Below are 17,637 nucleotides of genomic sequence, written 5' to 3' on the forward strand. Positions count from 1 at the left end.
GCAGTTTCAGTTTTTCAATTTTTACAACGGTAAGCAGGTATTTCACAGTGCATGCAAGATTTATTTTGTCAGAACAGGAATGCAGACCCTAGAACAGATTCAACTGTCCCTCCTAGCTCTCAGTCGTGGCTGCTTTTTCTCTATCATTGCTCGCTGCACGGAAACAAGAAACAGAGGGATTTAGCAATTAAATAAAGCATGTCCCCGTTTTATGGTTCCCTCTTGTGGACAGGTCTGATATGACATCCAAGTATGAAACAATGAAAGGAAACATTTTAAAGCAGGAAACCTGGAGTGTCTGCATGATTTTCCAGGTGTCTTTAAGATCAAGGCGGTAAGTTAGTAAAATTAAGACATTGACAAGCTGATTGAAATCGTTTAGCTCCAGAACCAGGACGGGAGACCCCTGGAGTAAAGAGCTGAGGCTCTGACCTTGTGCCAGGGGGTTTCATCAGGGGCGTGTGGTGACGTGTGCCTTGTGTCGCAGGGCCGAGAAGGAGTGGGGTGATGGGATCCGGGGGCTGTCCCTCAGCGCGGCTCGGTATGCCCTCATGAGGCTGGAGGAGGGGCCTCCCCACACCAAGAACTGGAGGTGAGAGTGGCACCCCACAACTGAGACAGCACGACACCTGCTGGAAAGTCCACACCCTGCATTGAAACCAACACCCCAACTTCCGGAACCCAGAATGTAGCTTCAATGGCACCTACTGTAATGCATACTGTGAGAGAAATGGTTGTGCAACAATATTTCTCGACAGTCATCCTATCCCCTCTCTTTCCAAACCCCCCCTCTCTCCAATTTCCTCTCTCTGTCCCTCTCCCCTCTCTGTCTTCAATCCCTTCTCTCTCTCTCCCTGACTCCCCAGGCCTCAGCTGCTGGTTCTGGTGAGTGTGGACCAGGACCAAAACGTGGAGCACCCACAGCTCCTGTCCTTCACCAACCAGCTGAAGGCGGGCAAGGGGCTGACCATCGTGGGCACGGCGCTGGAAGGCACCTTCCTCAACAACCACCCCCAGGCCCAGCGTGCGGAGCAGGTCAGAGCAGAGCCCGGGCCCCTCGGTAACAGGCCAGTCAACCAGACACCCAGTCAGTCTCTGTTTTATGACTCTTGATAAGCGCCATCTCAAAACTCCTCTTCGAGCCATCTTGCAGGAAGTATTAAATAATTCAGTTTTAGTAATTTAATTAATTAGAGTTCCTCGGAGGTTTGTCTGTAATTTATTTACGCATTCAGTGGTATGTTCATATGCTCTTTCATTCATTATGCGAATTACTTGTTTATTAACGACTTGTAAGAGCCAGATTAACTGGCAGGCTGCTTTAACCCATTCAGGACCGATCAATTTTTCAGGGTTGACACACTCCAGATACCAGGCATTTTTAAACGCAATTTGACTCTCTTTCTTCAAAAATCAACGTAACTAAAAAAAATAAATCTGTTTCCGGAACGGAAATCGTACAGAAGCTCAGTCAGAAACCAGGAGGTGATGCACGATGCCAACGTCTCCGTCTTCCCTGCTGCCTTCTCTCATGTCTCCTGCTTCGTCTCTTCCCCCGGCTCCCTCCCTGACCGTCTCGGCCCCGCAGTCCCTGCGGAGGCTGATGGACGCGGAGAAGGTGAAGGGGTTCTGTCAGGTGGTCATCTCCTCAAACCTGCGGGACGGGACGTCCCACCTGATCCAGGCGGGGGGCCTGGGGGGCCTGCAGCACAACACTGTGCTGGTCAGCTGGCCTCGCAACTGGAAGCAGGCTGAAGACCACCAGACCAGGAGGAACTTCATCGGTGAGGGGCAGAGGGGCGATGCAGGAAACACGAGGGGGTGATCAGGGGCTGCTGGTCAGTGACAGTGCATTAGGTTGTGTCCCGGTTTTGGGGGTATCACAACTGGACACTTCATGAAGTCCTTATTGCTTTTTATTTAATTGTCGGCTGTCATTGGTCTTACAGCAACCAGTTGAAAACGAGGCCATGAAAACCTGTCATTAACTTTTTAACTTGACGTGCTTCTGAAATAATTTTGAGGTCTCCCTGAGTGATCTTTCATTATTTAACTAGTTGTGGGGCCAGTTCAGTAGTTAAGGCTTATTTAAGTGAGGAGGCAGCTGATTGGAACCTGCGGTGATCCTGCCTCAGGGCTGTGTGGTGGTCTCAGGTCACTCAGGCTGAGAGCTGTGAAACGGACTGGTTCTCTTTCCATGGGACAAGGCCTTTACCGCCATATCTCTCCACAATCCCAGAACTGGTCAGGGAGACCACGGCCGCCCACCTGGCCCTGCTGGTACCCAAGAACATCTCGGCCTACCCCTCCAACCAGGAGCGCTTCACCGAGGGCAACATCGACGTGTGGTGGATTGTCCACGACGGAGGCATGCTCATGCTGCTGCCCTTCCTGCTCCGCCAGCACAAGGTAGCACTTCCTGTGTCGCCAGGTCAGGCTACTGCCCTTCCTGCTCTGCCAGCACAAGGTTGCACTTCCTGTGTCATTAGGTCAGTCTGCTGCCCTTCCTGCTCCGCCAGCACATGGTATCACTTCCTGTGTCGTCAGGTCAGGCTTCTGCCTGGACCCCTTGGACAGGCAGACACTAGGGAATTCGTGATCAGCTGTTTGCAGCTGTCTATCTTGAGTGAAGGAGTGGAATGTAACTGGTCACTGAGGGGGCAAGGCAGTTATTCAAGGACAGGATGCAAGGAGCTGGCTGAGTGTGAGGGAGTCGATAAAGCCATCTTAGCGCTTGTGTGTGTGTCTGTGCATTGACAGGTCTGGAGGAAATGCAAGATGCGCATCTTCACTGTGGCCCAAATGGACGACAACAGCATCCAGATGAAGAAGGACCTGACCACCTTCCTGTACCACCTGCGCATCAGCGCTGAAGTGGAGGTGGTGGAGATGGTGAGGAGCTGTCTGTCTCTAGAGCCCTCCCCCTGTCTCTCTGTCTGCCTCATCAAAAGTATAGGCTCTGCATGTCTTAGAATATATTTGCATTAACAAACCACCTCTCTGCCCTCCTCCACCCCTTGCAGTTCAACAGAAAAAAATATTTTTTACCATTAATTAAGGCTTCAATAACACTAAGAACACATTCAGGAGAATTTTTTTTTTGCCTTGTGCTCCTGCTGATATAGCTATTTATTACACCTTCATGAACATGGGACACTGAAACCATTCTGGTTTTCTCATCACATTTTTCTTATTTGTTATTTTCCTAGAAGCGTCACGGTGACAGATTCTGCACTCTCCCAAAATTTTTCTATCACGTGATGCTATTTGTCACATCTTTTCTCTATAAATACAGACTCCACCTTTGCAGAAAATGTTTTTAAGCCCCAACCTTTTGCATATTTTATTTTTAAGTCATCCTCTTCTTCTGTTTAATGTTGATGTCCACTTCTCCAGAAATGTCATCTGCAAAAGATGCTCTGCTCCAGCAGTCTGCTCTAATCCTCCTGTCAGGCGCTGGCTTGCAGTGGTGGAATGACAGACTGACCTGTAGTTTGGCATATCATTCTCTCCTGAGTGGGTGCCGGAGCCACTGCAGGAGAGACAAATCTTTAGACAAGGTTTGAGACTGATTGACATCTGAGGACTCCGGCTTGATCCAGCTGAGCTCCTTCGGTTCGGGAGCGAAAAGGGAGCTGGAGTTTTCTTTAGTACCTCTAGCCACCTTCTTGATCCAAGTAAAGCACTGTTGCATTTACTTGCTCCTACACTGCGGCGGTCAAACACGGTCTGACTGCAGGTGCTTCTCCCATAGCACGACAGCGACATTTCCGCCTACACCTACGAGAAGACCCTGGTGATGGAGCAGCGATCGCAGATCCTGAAGCAGATGCACCTCACTAAGAACGAGCGCGAGAGAGAGGTACAGCACGCCGCCTGCAGTCCTGCACACAACCCCCCGAGCAGTAGCCAGCCTACAGCTGTCCTCCGAGCTTGTTCGAGCAGGACGCGTCTTACCCTGCCTCGTCCTCCCTCTGTGCAGATCCAGAGCATCACGGACGAATCTCGTGGCTCGATCCGTCGCAAGAACCCGGCCAGCACGCGCACGCACCTGAACATTACCGAGGAGCAGCCGGGCGGCAGCGAGGAGGAGAAGCCGGAGGAGGAGGTAACCCCTCTCGCAGTCTCTCACCCCTCCCTTATCCATTGTGCTCTGTGCTCCATTGCTGCCTCCTCGTCTCTGTTTTCCATTCTAATCAGTCCTTTGCTCTTTGCCCTATTTTTCCTTGTGCTTAAGCAATGAATTTACGCTGTTTTCCTACAGTTGCCTCACCTCATTTTTCATTGTAGCTTTGCCCGCATCACTTGCCTTTTAGAGTGCTATCATTCTGGTTTGGTCATCTGCTGGTTCCTTTCCCTTCCTTTCCTACTGCAGCGGCTTTGCAGAGGTTCAGTTTTTTCCCAGTCCAAGTTTGTCTTTTTAGACCTCTTACCATTCCTTCTTTCTCCTCCTGCAGTTGCATGACTAAAGGAAACCGTTTCTAACGCCCAGGAAACTGGAAGAACCAATCCTGTGCGTTTCTGCCTGTGTCTGCGGCACACGGGGAAATCAGGAGGATTGGTCAAGACCAAAGGCTCTTGAGTTGGACGCTAGTGGCTCCAGATTATCTTGCTTCTGGGCGAATTTTGAAAAAAACGTTACAGAAGTAGACGACAAAAGCAAGCTAACGTCTCTCTCTCTCCTTCCCCTTGCTTTCTCACTGTTTTCTGCCCCCTCTCTCAGTCTGTCGCTCTCTCCTGCCCCCCGCAGGTACAGCTCATCCACGACAAAAACGCCACGCCAGTCCCAGCCAGCCCCCAGTCCCCTGCCGAGGAGGTGGAGACCCCTGGGGAGAAGGTGCACATGACCTGGACGGAGAAGGGCAAGGCCTCGGGCACCACCACCCCCGAGGGCATCAAGGACATCTTCAACATGAAGCCGTGAGTCCTGTCCTGCGCTGTCCCTCCTCCTCTGCCCAGGGCTGTAGCTCTCCCTGTGTTCGCACCCCTCTCAAAGCCAGCCAGACGCTCCGCCCTTCTCTTTGCTCGATGTGCAAGAGAAGAAGAGAGCACCGCTCTTATTTCACCTTGCCCCAGCACAGTTTGGGGTTGTCTCTGTGTGCCTTGCCCGATTGTGTCACTTATTATTCATGCACAACGCAGCAAGACCTGAGTCGTTATAAATACGTCGAACACTGTCCTACCCCACGCAGTTTGTAACTGAGGCCAGCACTGCAGTCCGCAGTCCTGCTGCTTTCACCCTCTGCCCTGGTCTTGTTGGCTGTTGCCGAGAATCGCCCTTCTCCAACCCTTGTTCCTCTCTGGTTCGCGAGTCAGGGCTGTGCTGAAGAACAGCCGTTTAGGCCTTGAGGTTAGAGAGGAGCCGCTGTTTTGGACTCACAATTTCAGTGTGGATGAGCGGGTAAAAACATGGATGGATGAATGGATAAGTGGGGGGATAATTATATGGACAGATGGGAGATGGATGGAGATATGTATTAACTGCAGGGTCTATCCCAGACAGAGATGACCCTTTGTGCCTTGGACAGCTGCAAGGTCCCAGGTTATTTCATGGAAGCCCATTATATCACCACACCATTATATCTTCAGCTGCTCCTTTCTCAGTCCTGCCTTCTGAAGCTTTGATTGTCTTGGGAGTGTTATGTGTCTGCATATGCAAAGCCCTGTCTGCATGTTGTGTATTAAGGAAGACTATACACCGTGTGTGGAGGTGTACTTTACCAGCTTCTTTGCTCTATGAAAATCCGTGCTCAGAACTGTTACTGTGATGTTGCAATGCTGACTCTGTCTTCCTCTCCTGCCACGCTGCAGAGAATGGGAAAACCTGTGAGTACCTCCTTATTCCACAAGCATTCCAGGCGTTTGATCCAACAAGCCCCTCATTCACACTTGATATATGAAAAACATCAGGATTCAAAGCAGAAATACACAAAAGGTCAACCGAGGTGTGCAGAACGCAGTCTTCTCAGGTCTTCCCTTTTATTCACCCTTCCAGACCGTGAGATTTTAATTAAGATTTTAATTAAGCAGACACAGAAGGTGATGGAAAACAGACAGCCTGCACTACTTTCCCAGTGGAGTTTTCTCTGTAGCTCTTTCTATGTGCTATTTAAAAACCTTTTCCAGTGCATATTTTCACTCACTCACACTCACACACACAGAAAGGGCCTCGTTCGCAGAAGAGGTTTGGGCAGGGAGCTGAGTCAGGAGGCAGCCAGGAAAGCATCAAGTACAGGTTAATTCTACTCACAAAAGCAGAGAGGAAAATGCTGTAGATGACCTTATTCTTAGCTCTCAGTGGAATCATTTCTTTTTAAGCCTCTCCATTCATGTACAGTTTTCGTTTTCAGTTTTCACGTCTCCTGGAATTTGCCTGTCAGAATTCCACTTCTTTGTCTCCTTTCCCATCTGCCAAACCTGGTTTCTTTCTGCTCTTTCTTTCTTTCTCCTGACGCTTCATTTCCTCTCTCGGAAAAAGGCGCATATTATCTCATGACCACATTTTGTGATTAAGGCCCGAGGACTCTTAGTAAACATGAAAAGGCTCGTGATTATGAGTAACAACTGTCTCCTGACACCTTTTCCACCATCTCTCTGTCGGGACAGGAACCAGTCCAATGTGAGGCGCATGCACACGGCCCTGAAGCTCAACGATGTCATCGTGAAAAAGTCCCAAGAGGCCAAGCTGGTGCTGCTCAACATGCCCGGGCCGCCCAAGAACAGGAAGGGCGACGAGAACTGTATCCTTTATCCTGAGGACACCGAGACCAGACTGCCGGGGCCTCTGTGCCGAAGGCAGAGTGGAGGTGGAGAAACGCTGTGTGTCTTTGCTGGGCTCCAGGGCAGCGTGACCCTACAGGTTTGCTCATAGTCTTTCTCGTGGCAACCTGGGTCAGAGGTCGTTTAGACCGGTTGTGCACAACCTCTGTGTATGAGGGTTTTGATGTTTCCAGAGCAGAACTCCGCCTTTAACCCTTAACTCCTCCTCTCTGCCAGACATGGAGTTCCTGGAGGTCCTGACCGAAGGCCTCAACCGGGTCCTCCTTGTGCGCGGCGGGGGCCGTGAGGTCATCACCATCTACTCCTGAGGGGCCCGGCGCGCCCCTCCCACCACCCCTCCCAGCCCCGCCTCTCCACAGACTGCACCCTTCCCCAGCACCCTTGCCCCCCCGGGACAGTCCCGCCGCCCCCCACCACCCCAGCAATAGCCTCTCCTGCCCCCCACATCGCCCAGAGCACCCACAGAGCCCTCCCCCGCGCCCAACTCCCGCCAACACCCCCGAGTGTCCCAAGACCAGTCGTGCTTCTGCCAAAAACCACTCCCTCCCTCACTTCCTGCTTCCACGCCTCCGTGTCTGCCTCCTCCGGCTCACGTGCGACGGGGACCGCTGTCCCAGATCCCACCACAGCCCCGGCTTCGCGGCAGGGTCCGCGTCTGATCTCGATGTCCGCTGCGTCCACCCCGGAGGTGCCAGTTCGTGAGAATTGAAAGCGCGTGCCATCCCGAGCATGCGGGTTCTAACACAGCGGTTGTTTTTTTTTATCTTCGCGCCACGCCCGAGGGAGCCCGGCGCCTAGCGAGATTCGTTCAGCTGTGTTTGCTCGGGGGCGGAGGGTGGAGCTGCATCATCTCCAGGCCTGACGCCTGCGGGGCGCCGTCTCTGCGGTTCTGGGAGGGGAGTGGGGGCAGGGGTGCGCTTGTCTGTTTCTTAACTCGCTTCCCGCCCCCCCGCCTCTTCAGATGCCCCCCGGAACGCGAGTCTGTCCCGGAGCAGGGCCAGCTCGGCCGGCCTGCTGCAGGGGCTCTCTCCCCGTCTGCGTCTCCTTCGTTGACGCTGGGTGCGTCCGACTGTGTTCCCTGTCATTCCGGGTGGTGGGCTCATCTCGTAACGCCCCCAGCCCCCCAGTCTATCTTTCGTCAGAGTGGGGGGCGGGGGGGGGAGGTGGGCTAGCTTGTTTTATGGAGTTCTTCTTTTCTGTGTTTTATTTTATCGTCTGTAAAAAAAAAAGGGGGCAATTTTCCACAAGAAGAAGGTGGGGAATGGCCGAGGGCAGGGGGAGTGCGGGGAGCTGTAGGCAGTGGAGTGCGGTCTTCCTGTGGGGTGGTGGCAGAGCTCCAAGAGGACAAGACATCGTCTCTAAGGCACAGCCACGGCTCAAGGGTGGAGACCGTGCAGCCCATCTCTTTCCAGGCCAGAGCAAGAGGCCACTCGGGCAAAGCATTGAAAGCATCGAGCGCGGAGGGTGGAGAGAGGCCTGGTTCGGGAGCTGACGGCCCGCGGCCTGCAGATGGCGGTCCTGGGGGGCTGGAGTGACTCACGGGACGCTGGGTTCTGAGCGCACTGCACTTCCATAGCACCGCTCTTGCCCATTTCCCCTCTGGCGTGTGGACTTTCAAAGCAAGTGGCCCAGTTACAGGTTTGCCCTGCTCAGAGATCCTTATGATCAAACCCAGTGGCTCTCCAGCAGTGTGAAAGGGTTTCGCTGGAGCTCAGAGGAAGGGGCGCAGGGGGGTAAGAGAACACTCCCCGGGCAAAGCAGGGCCGTGCCTGGCAGGGAGCGCAAAGGAGAGGAGCGCGTGCGAGAGGCATCTCGGCCGGAGATGAAAAGGGGAGAATTGAAAGAAGAAAACGGGACAGCTTTGCCTTTGAACTCCGCAGCGCTGGGCTGCAGGGGAGCAGCTGCCTTCGCCTGATTTCAAGAACAAGCTCCAGTTCCCTTTCACTAAACCAGGCAGTGGGGCGGCTCTCCAGATTGGCGTTCTCCTCCGTTTTTTTCTTTAAAGAACGCCATGGATCCTTGCGCTGGTGTGAGGCCCAGGGCGAGAATGCCTTTCCCCCTGCGCGGCTCTCAGATAGTGCCTGATGTCCCTGCCAGCTGGAGTCCAGCTGTCCATCGCCTCTCCCACATTTTGAAAGACAAAGTCCTTCTGAGCAGGCAGCACCACTGCAAAACTACTTCTAGTGCTTTCCCCAAGAAAAATGTCTACATTTCTTTCTTAATAATGCTACTGCAATTCAGGATGTCTGTAACGTGCATATGAAGCATAACGCATTTGGCTTTTTCGTCAATCCACATGCCTATTCATGTTTATAACTTAAATGTTACTTCCAGGAAAGAGCAGATTGCTTCATTTTGAGAAATAATCTATACAACGGGTAGTATAGAGATCCTTAAGATGCAGTCTAATGAAGGTAACGTAGATGGCAGGGCAGCCTGAACATCACCACCAGGAACTCAGCTCTAATAACTGACCTGTGGCTTGCAGGTCTTTTCGCCTCTGTTCTCTTCGGGCAGCTGTAGCTGATGGCAGAACTGGTTCCCAGCTTGCCTTGATGGTCCCACACTTCTGCAGACAGCGTGCAGCTGTATTGTTCACTGGAGAGGGGGTGCGCAGCAGGATGGGTAGTCTTCTCTTTACGAGGATCTGAAATAGGGTGACTACACCAAAGTTAGGTTTCTAACGTGTTCCCTACCAGGCCAATATCAAGCATGCAAAGCAAGCTCTGCACTATGCTTTCAGTATGGAAGGAGTGTCCATTATATTTGCACTGAATTTCAGCCTGTCTGTGTTTGTGCTGGGGCATTTTCTGGGTCTGCAAGGGAACACAGGCAGAGGGGAAATTAGCAAGCCAGCTGAGAGACTGTTCACTCTGGAGATGGGACAGACGCAACCCAGCTGAACGAGGAAGGAGATGGGGAAACATCTGAGGGACCATGAGCACTGTGAAAGCAAGGAAATGGGCCGCTCTCTCACGCCCAGCAAAGGGACTCCCTGCTTTGGAAAGACGGGGCTGGATCCAGACTTTGAGTTTGGTAGTACTTTCATCTTTGGGTAAGAGGCCGTGGGGGGAATTACTGAAGCAGGTGAGAGAGCTAAGATCTGTGCAATTCTGGGGGGGGGATGTGGGTGTGGAGGGAGCAGTGTCACACAAGGTCAAAGGTCACTGTCCAAACCCAGACATAAGTAGCCGATAATGGATTCTGCAGGTCCTTTGCCAAGTTTGTCCGAGTCTCTGTTTTTTTTACACAAAAAAAAATGCCGGGAGCCAAAGGAGATATAAACCACATCAAAAATGATTGCACCAAGTATCAGTTGGTTGTTGTGCCAAAGAAAGTGAAGCTGGAAAAGAAACTGTGGTACTGGATAGATGCTGTGGTCTCTGAAGTGGGCTGGGCAGTTTCCTTTATTATTCTTGAAGAAGGCCTGTTTGACACTGCTGGGAGGTGCTCTCACTCCACGCCAGAAGCTGGAAACTTGTAAATAGTGTACAAAGCCCAACACATTGTTGTATATCAGTAATAGTATTTCTGTGACTAATTAACAGCTTCTAGCAGAGAAACATATTTGCCACAGACTGGGTTCACTCAGAACGCTGCAAGGTGGATTTCTCACATCTGATTTTTCTTCTTGATATCGATATGAGGTTTTTCATGAAAAACTAACGAATTGCTCCTCTCCCCTTGTTTTGAAGAGAAGGGGAACAGGAGGGGGCACTGTGCAATGGTGTATGTACTTTACCAAAACTGCATTTTTTTGTTCTCAAGTATTCTATATACTCTCTTACATGTAGTTCCTCTGAGAAGAAAAAAAAACAGGGGAACGAATATATTTTTTGTCTATGTTCAAAGTAAACTACTGGGGGGAAAAAAGACGTTTGTAATTTACCTGTAGCTACATGTAAAATTGGAAAAGAGAAACCAGTGCAATTGTCTGCAGTAAAGACATTCTCATTTCGCATTCATTCCAGTTGAACGTTTTGCAACATTTGCCAAAAAAAACTAAACATTTAAAGATTATTTGTTGGTACCATGATGGAACCTGCAGTTCCTTTGCTAGTTATGTGAGAGATTCTGACTGCCCACATTGGGCAGCTGAGAGGAGGCAGAGTGTTTCCCCGGTTGCTCCAGGCAGGGGGCAGTGTAGCAGAAGGGATGAGGACGGGGCATAGGAACGCATGGCAGTATGGGATTGATCTGCAGAGGCCGGCAGCCATGCATTTCTCCACAGGTATGGGCTGGCTTACAGGCCACAAAACTGAGCCTCTCAGTCCAGCTTAGCCGATTGCAGAACGCTTGATTGAGGCACGAGGGCTGCAGTCTCACAGAGCGGCACAGGATTTCAGCGTCCTGCTTTATTCTGATTGGCATGGGAAAGCAGGGTCCTAATGGGAGCTGTGGTAAGCAGTGTGTTGAAAAAGAACACCTGTGGAGAAGTGGTTCCTGTTTGCTGGCATTGTTTGTCTTGAATTGTGCGTTTCCGGTTAGGGGTTTCAGAGCTCTTCAGTCTGCTCCATGCAGGTTCCATTCACGTCTGTGGAGTACTGTCACATTTCACTGCCAGAGCAGATGGTTTTCTGGTGCCACACGGATTCTTAAAACAATCACAGAACTCGTCAAGGTGGAGCTTCGTGAGAAAGAGCATTTTAACACCATTATTGATCAAGGCAATTTTTAATTAACAAATCTGACTTGAAACCTTGCACCTTTAGGATGTAGGACCCACGGGTACTCGCACATCCGAGAGGAGTGGAAAATAGAGTTTCTTTCTGCACGGGGCACGCGTGGAGATTCTGTTTGAAACAGTGTTCGAGTGGGTGGTTAGAGGGTTGGAGCAGAACTGTTGTATTTTACAATAGGAATGTGCAGTGCTTAGAAAACAGATTCATGCATTCATACTATTTATTTATTTTTATACAAAGTGATATTTTATATATGTACTTTTCATAACTAAAGAATTCAGCTTCAGTAAACTTTGGAGTAAAGCTGAGTGAGTGAGAATTATAATTTATCGTCTGTACTCTGATAGAAACTGTTTTTTGGTCATATGTAGCAGAGATAAGATGAAGAATATTAATTATATCTAGATATATATTTCAATACACTTTGTTTTTGGGAAAAAAAAGAAAATTAGTTTATAGAGTCGTCTTAAAAATGACGAGGATTTATGTTTTTTGAGTACGTCTGTGAGAAGTTGTTGCTTATAAGAGAAATTTTTAAATCTTTATGAGTTGAGAATGCTGCTAATCTATTAGATTACTTTGTACTGTATAAAAAAATTAAAAGAGTGTAAATTGTATACAGGAGAAAACCAGAAAAGGGTCGATTCTCAGAGAAATACATATCAGTGAGGGTGGGTATCCCTTCTGAGAACTGGCAGGGTTTGAGCACTTTTACAATCCTGGTGGTCGAGTGGGGGAGACAGGAGGCGGATTCAGGGGGAACAGTGCACTGTTACAGGAATCAAGTCCAGGCTGTTTCTCAGCCTAGCTGCATGTAACACAGAGTAGGGGTCTCCAGCCCTGTGCCAGACTCCCTTATTTGTCAGGTCTGGCAGCACCAATGTTTTTTTTTTTATTTCAAATAGTCGCTTTTATATCAGTCGAACACGTCTTGTGTTCAATCAAGGGAACTCTGGTCCTCTGAGGTCTGCAGGGTGCCGACTGAGTTCTAGGTTCTCGCTGAATCTCTTCATCTAGCAAATCACCTACTGAGCTGATGGAGGTGAGATACCCTCCAGGCTTCTTCAGCATGTGGGCAGTTCTGTCCCGGGCTGCCAGCTTGTGGAAACAGGTGTTGCCTTGTTCTGCTTGCCTGGCGCTACGAAGGGATCTGCAGCTGGGAGAGTCGACAGGCGTGTTCATTACATCGCTGTTGCCGTACTAATTCTGAGCACTGCAGGCCAGACGTTGTGCGGTGCTGTAGTGTGTCCGAAGGCTCTTCACAGCCCTCCCTGGCCCGCATGCTCCTCATCTTCGCTGTCCCAGAGGGACCATGTGCCAGACGAGCAGCTCACTGTGCCTCAGTGGAGCCCGTGGACTGCATGTGTTTAGGCATGCGTAGTGGAGGGCACCCTGGGTAATTGGCCAAAAGAGTCTGAGGCGAGCAGTGAAAACATGACAGGATACGATAGGATAGAGGGGCAAGTCCCCACTCCTGATGGGCAAGGCTGCGCTGTGAGCACACAGGAGGTCCCAGTAAGGAATTCTGAATTCTGGATTTTTCCATAGGAAGTGCTGCGTCGACCCAAGCCCATCAGAGTTAGAAGGCACATATCGCTAAGCTCCAGCCAGTACCTTGTCCAGATAGATTGCAGTTTACATTACATTGCCTTCCTGAAACCTTATCACTGACGACTGAACTCCATGCAGTAATAATGGAGCTGTCTGGAGATCGACAGCTCAAAAAATATCATCCAGCCTGTAGACTGGAGAGTGGTCACGTTTATGTAATTGTTTTTTTTCTCAAATTACTTTCTGTGTTTGATGCACTGCATGCTTCAGTGGCGACCGGAGTGGTGTCTGTGGACGGCTTGCATGGAGACTTAACAGTCCTGTCTTTTCTGAGCTGTGTCCTGATTCACCGAGCTGCTCAGTGTCGACACGTCAAAATAGTTATAATCCGAGAATGCTGGGAACTGGGATCACGGCGGTAGCCAAGAGGCACTGTTACAGAACAGTGTTTTTCTTATTTCAGATTCTATTTGTGTTGTAGTAGAATAAGAAATAGGGATGGATATTGAATGGGAAAGGTTTTCAATTGTTTGTGAGCACTTGGAATGGCAGCAATAGAAAATAAAATACAACTTGATGTCCCTTGATCATTTAGCGTTCTTCTGTGTTTCCAGATGACTTAAAAAATTAGCTTAGATGATAGTTTTGCATATGCCTGCGTAAAAGTGCAATAGAGTTTTACGTTCTTGTAGTGATTAAAAGGAAAAAATGATATAGTTCTAATATCATTCTGTGCTGCTTCATGTGTTATATGTTGCTGCTTTCAGTGACTGCAGGAGCAGTCTCGATTCTGTTTCAGTTCCAGCTCTTTCTGCCTCTTATCTTATCCTAGAAACACCCTTCTTAAGGAAAATATTTCTAGTGTGCGGTCAACTTGGTTGCAGTGAAGAGCACTTGGAAACGGGTGAGCTCTGGCTTGGACAGGGGTGAAAAACTCCCCCAGGAGTCTTGTGTCCGGTACACACTCTCCCCCTAGTGGAGACATGTAGCACTGCATCCTGCGGAGGCAGAGTGAGGCGGGAGCAGGAGAGTGTGTGTGTGTGTGGGGGGGGTGCTGGCACTCACAGGCTGAAAACCCTGACAACAGACCTGCAATTAAAGGAGAATGAGAAAAAGATAGAGGGAACAGCATTGTCCAGCAGACCATGAAGCCCACGGCAAGGAGCTTATTTAAACAATTTAGTGCTCTTGCGGTTTCATGGCATCTGGAATGGGTTTTATTTTCACAGCAGAGGCAGAACCAGCCAGGCCAGACGAAGGCATTTTAGGCCTGTCTATCACTGTGTTCCGTTAATTGTGTCTTGCTGTGGCATTGCTTGTTTACACGGCCCTCAGACTCACTGTTTTACCTAGATGTTCTGCAGATTATTGTGGGACAGTTGCATTTGCTACAATCCTCAGTTTTAAATTCACATTAGCGAAAAGGTTTTCTGGCAGGATTTTTCTGTGCATAGGTGTGCATTTCGGGCTTTTGTACTGCATCTGTTAATAGGACCATAGATCCCCACCTTGATTGCTGCCAGAAGGTGTGCTGCTTTCTGGCGAAACGCTTTGGGTCTTGAGAGGAACTCTGCTGGTTCCCCCACTCATTAAGCTGAGCGCCCCCCTAGTCCCCCAGCACTGAACATGAGCCAGTGGTTGAACTCTGAGTACGGAGGAGAGAGTATTTACAAGCGCTTCCAGTACTGACCTGGGCTCTGCTACAACTGTGGACTTGGGGCAGCGAGTCCTGGCTGTGCAGCTTCCAGAGAAGCTCCACACCCTGTCCCAGAGCGAGCCCCCCACATCTGCATGGCCGCTCCGGGGCTCCCTGGGCTGGGCTGGGACCCCCAGTGCTGCAGCCCTCCAGCCAGCCCGCGAGCCTGCTTTCACTGCCAGCTCCCTCTCTTTTCTTACAACCATGTCAGATTAATCTTGTTCTGAAAACTGCATGCAAAAAAAAACTAACTAAAAAGGGCTGTGAATATTAAGTTGATGAACAATATTATAATGGTAAGTCTTGTATATTTATCAGTAGTTACTCCATTAAGCCGTAGTTACTTTGGACGTTTTCCCCTCTGCTATCCAGATCCCTACCAAAGACCTTGCAATATCCATTCAAAAGTAGCTCTCGGAGATAATTCGGATTGGTTCAATTATGGGAAACATACCGCAACATCCGTGTCAGCAGCTGAAACAGAGCCAGTTCCCACTGGGCAAAGGACCTATGTCATTTCACACTTATTTTGCTAACCTGACTGAAGGTGGGCAGAAGGCCTCCTGTCCCAGCTGTAGCAGAGCTCCAGGCCGGTATGTTCCGTAACAACGTGCACCTTTTTCTGCAGAGGTAGTTCATTATTGTTATTGAGGTGTTTTATTGGCATTGCGTATTTGATGAGCTGTTTTTTTTATTTTTAAGTGTTTGTTTTTTTTACAGAGTTATCGGGTTTTAATTTTATTCACTTTTTGGGGGGTTGGTGAATCAGAGTTCAGGATCTATCACTTTACCAATCCGAGACTCTGTAATCTCCCTGAGATATGAATACACTGAAAACATTCAATATAAACCTTATCATCATTTCAGCACTTTTAATATGCAAATTACTGCATTTGATATTAGCTGCAGATAAACTGATTACCAAATAAGTTACTAAACGTAGTAGTTACTAATTTAGTGTGATTATTAATCTTTAAGAGGATTTAAGAGGATAAAAACTCCTTTTGAGGTTTGAGTGCTCCAACTGCACAGATGAGTTAGATCAGGGCTCTGCTGGCCTGGTCCCAGAGAGATTCCTGCAGACATTATAATGAGTATCAGATGGTAGCTAGAGGGAAAAATGTCAGCTCTACTGATTAGACAAGTGATTGGTGCAGTTAAGTCATTCAGCTCTCAGTAGGAACAAAAAACTGGAAAAATCTCTTGGCTCTCCAAGAATAGGACTGCAATCTCCTGAACTAGGAGGCAAAAGTTTGCACGTAAGGGAGGGAGATGGGAGAGGAAAATTCTACTTTCACCTCATGGTTGGTCCCGGCTGACACCACTCCGCACAAGAAGCACTTTCACCTTCCAACACATTCTCCGGCTGTTCAGTAGTGCCACTCTGGGCAAATACTGAACCTGCAGGTGCTTTCCCCCCACAGGCAGTTAAATGACACCAGCTCTAGGGCTGCACAACTGTCCCAGCCCATAGAGGAAAGAAAAAGCACTCCAGTTTTGTTTAGTCTCTCACTGTACTTACATACAGGGTGGCACTGTCGCTTTGTCTCCTCAGAGATGACACGTTATAACTGTTTACTCCAGGGAGCTACAGTTCCAAAGGCAGGTTTGTCACGTTTTGCCAGGGTTTCACTGTGTGAGAAAGTAATCCGGAGGTGGCTGGAACACCAGTTAAAACACGATTTTCAACAAAAGAGGACACCTTCTTTATTGATTCATTTTTTTTTGTTCTATTGTTATCCTCAACTTTGTCTGATAAGGACATAGTTTGCTACTATTTCCTAGTTTAGTCCCAGAGGCTTGATCTAGAGTGAAGCGCAGCAGGTACAGTTATAGACGCTTGCTTTCATGTGTATTTGGTAGCGTGATGCCAGAGGGACAAGTCCGCAGGGGTCTTGCACTTTGTTCTATACACTGTGGACTAAGCTGGTTTTCAATATTGATTTACTGTAACAATAAGTTCAATGAGGTAAGACGTAGTATCCAAGCTTTCGGTTACTCACACATTATAGGACGGCAATGCTCGATACAGCCAAATCAACAACTCACAGTAACCCCCAGGCACATTAACACTCCCTTAACTGTTTTGAAGTCGTCAGTATAGGAAAATGTACCTGGCTTTCACGTGCATTTATATTTCTAAATCCTTAAACAGTATTGTAGAGGATGTCCTCATATCGCTGTAGTGCATCAAAACCTCGGCGTGAGCCCCACCACCGGCCGAGTTCACGGAGAAAAACTGCAGCGGCCTACACACATGCTGACCTCTTCAAGAGGCAGTGAACGTGAGTTTCCAGAACGATTCACACTGCATGTGCAATTTCTACTGCCTCTTTCCACAGGAGTGGGGCAGAGTACACTTCTGCTATACATTATGAACGCCGTCATTGAAAAGGGAAATTAAGGTGGAGGTTGAACACTACAGCCCTTTCCCACTTTATTCCAGAAATCCTCTCCCATCCGAAAGACAGGCCTAAGAACCCCTCCCTCCCCCCGAGCAAGAGCTAGCAGACAAACTCTTGAACTGCCAGAGATGTGGTCTTCTGACAGGGTTTGACTATTCTATATACTTGTTTGAATTCTTTATTTTTAAAATTGACTGGAGATGTGTAATTCACGTTTTGTATGAATGTTTTCACAGTCGGGATTAATATACATCAAAGGAAGTACATCTTAGAACACAGACTTGTTGGTGTTTATGTTCTTAAAGCAGATTTTCTGTTCTCTTTTCCAAGTAAAGATATTCTGGTAGACCTGTTGTGTTACTTTGTGTTTTCAGTTCTGCGCGCGCGCGTGTGCGTGTGTAGTTGTGCGCGTGTGGGTGTGTGTGCCTGCAGTATAACCATGCTCAAGGGAGGGGGGTGAAGGGAGGGTGGGGGGAATATCTGTAAATAGAAACAACTATCAGAAAGGTAGTGCTTAGCTGTT

General features: G+C 48.9%; 1 protein-coding gene across 4 annotated transcripts in view; it reads left to right on the forward strand.

The window, feature by feature from the left end:
- slc12a5a (solute carrier family 12 member 5a) overlaps nucleotides 1-17,462 on the forward strand; it is a 184,797-nt gene extending 167,335 nt beyond the window's left edge. For 2 of the 4 annotated variants that reach the window (XM_069179538.1, XM_069179542.1), the window contains 11 exons: nucleotides 488-592; nucleotides 867-1,035; nucleotides 1,589-1,784; nucleotides 2,240-2,409; nucleotides 2,761-2,892; nucleotides 3,755-3,862; nucleotides 3,983-4,108; nucleotides 4,724-4,920; nucleotides 5,812-5,826; nucleotides 6,607-6,740; nucleotides 6,997-17,462. In XM_069179538.1, coding sequence (XP_069035639.1) covers nucleotides 488-592; nucleotides 867-1,035; nucleotides 1,589-1,784; nucleotides 2,240-2,409; nucleotides 2,761-2,892; nucleotides 3,755-3,862; nucleotides 3,983-4,108; nucleotides 4,724-4,920; nucleotides 5,812-5,826; nucleotides 6,607-6,740; nucleotides 6,997-7,088 — 1,444 coding nt within the window. In that variant the 3' untranslated portion in view covers nucleotides 7,089-17,462. The remainder of the gene's footprint in view (nucleotides 1-487; nucleotides 593-866; nucleotides 1,036-1,588; nucleotides 1,785-2,239; nucleotides 2,410-2,760; nucleotides 2,893-3,754; nucleotides 3,863-3,982; nucleotides 4,109-4,723; nucleotides 4,921-5,811; nucleotides 5,827-6,606; nucleotides 6,741-6,996) is intronic. The other 2 variants (XM_069179541.1, XM_069179539.1) reach the window with 2 other exon arrangements.
- Nucleotides 17,463-17,637: the final 175 nt, after the last annotated feature.

This window comes from Lepisosteus oculatus, chromosome 16, assembly GCF_040954835.1.
Source record: "Lepisosteus oculatus isolate fLepOcu1 chromosome 16, fLepOcu1.hap2, whole genome shotgun sequence".
Taxonomy (NCBI): domain Eukaryota; kingdom Metazoa; phylum Chordata; class Actinopteri; order Semionotiformes; family Lepisosteidae; genus Lepisosteus; species Lepisosteus oculatus.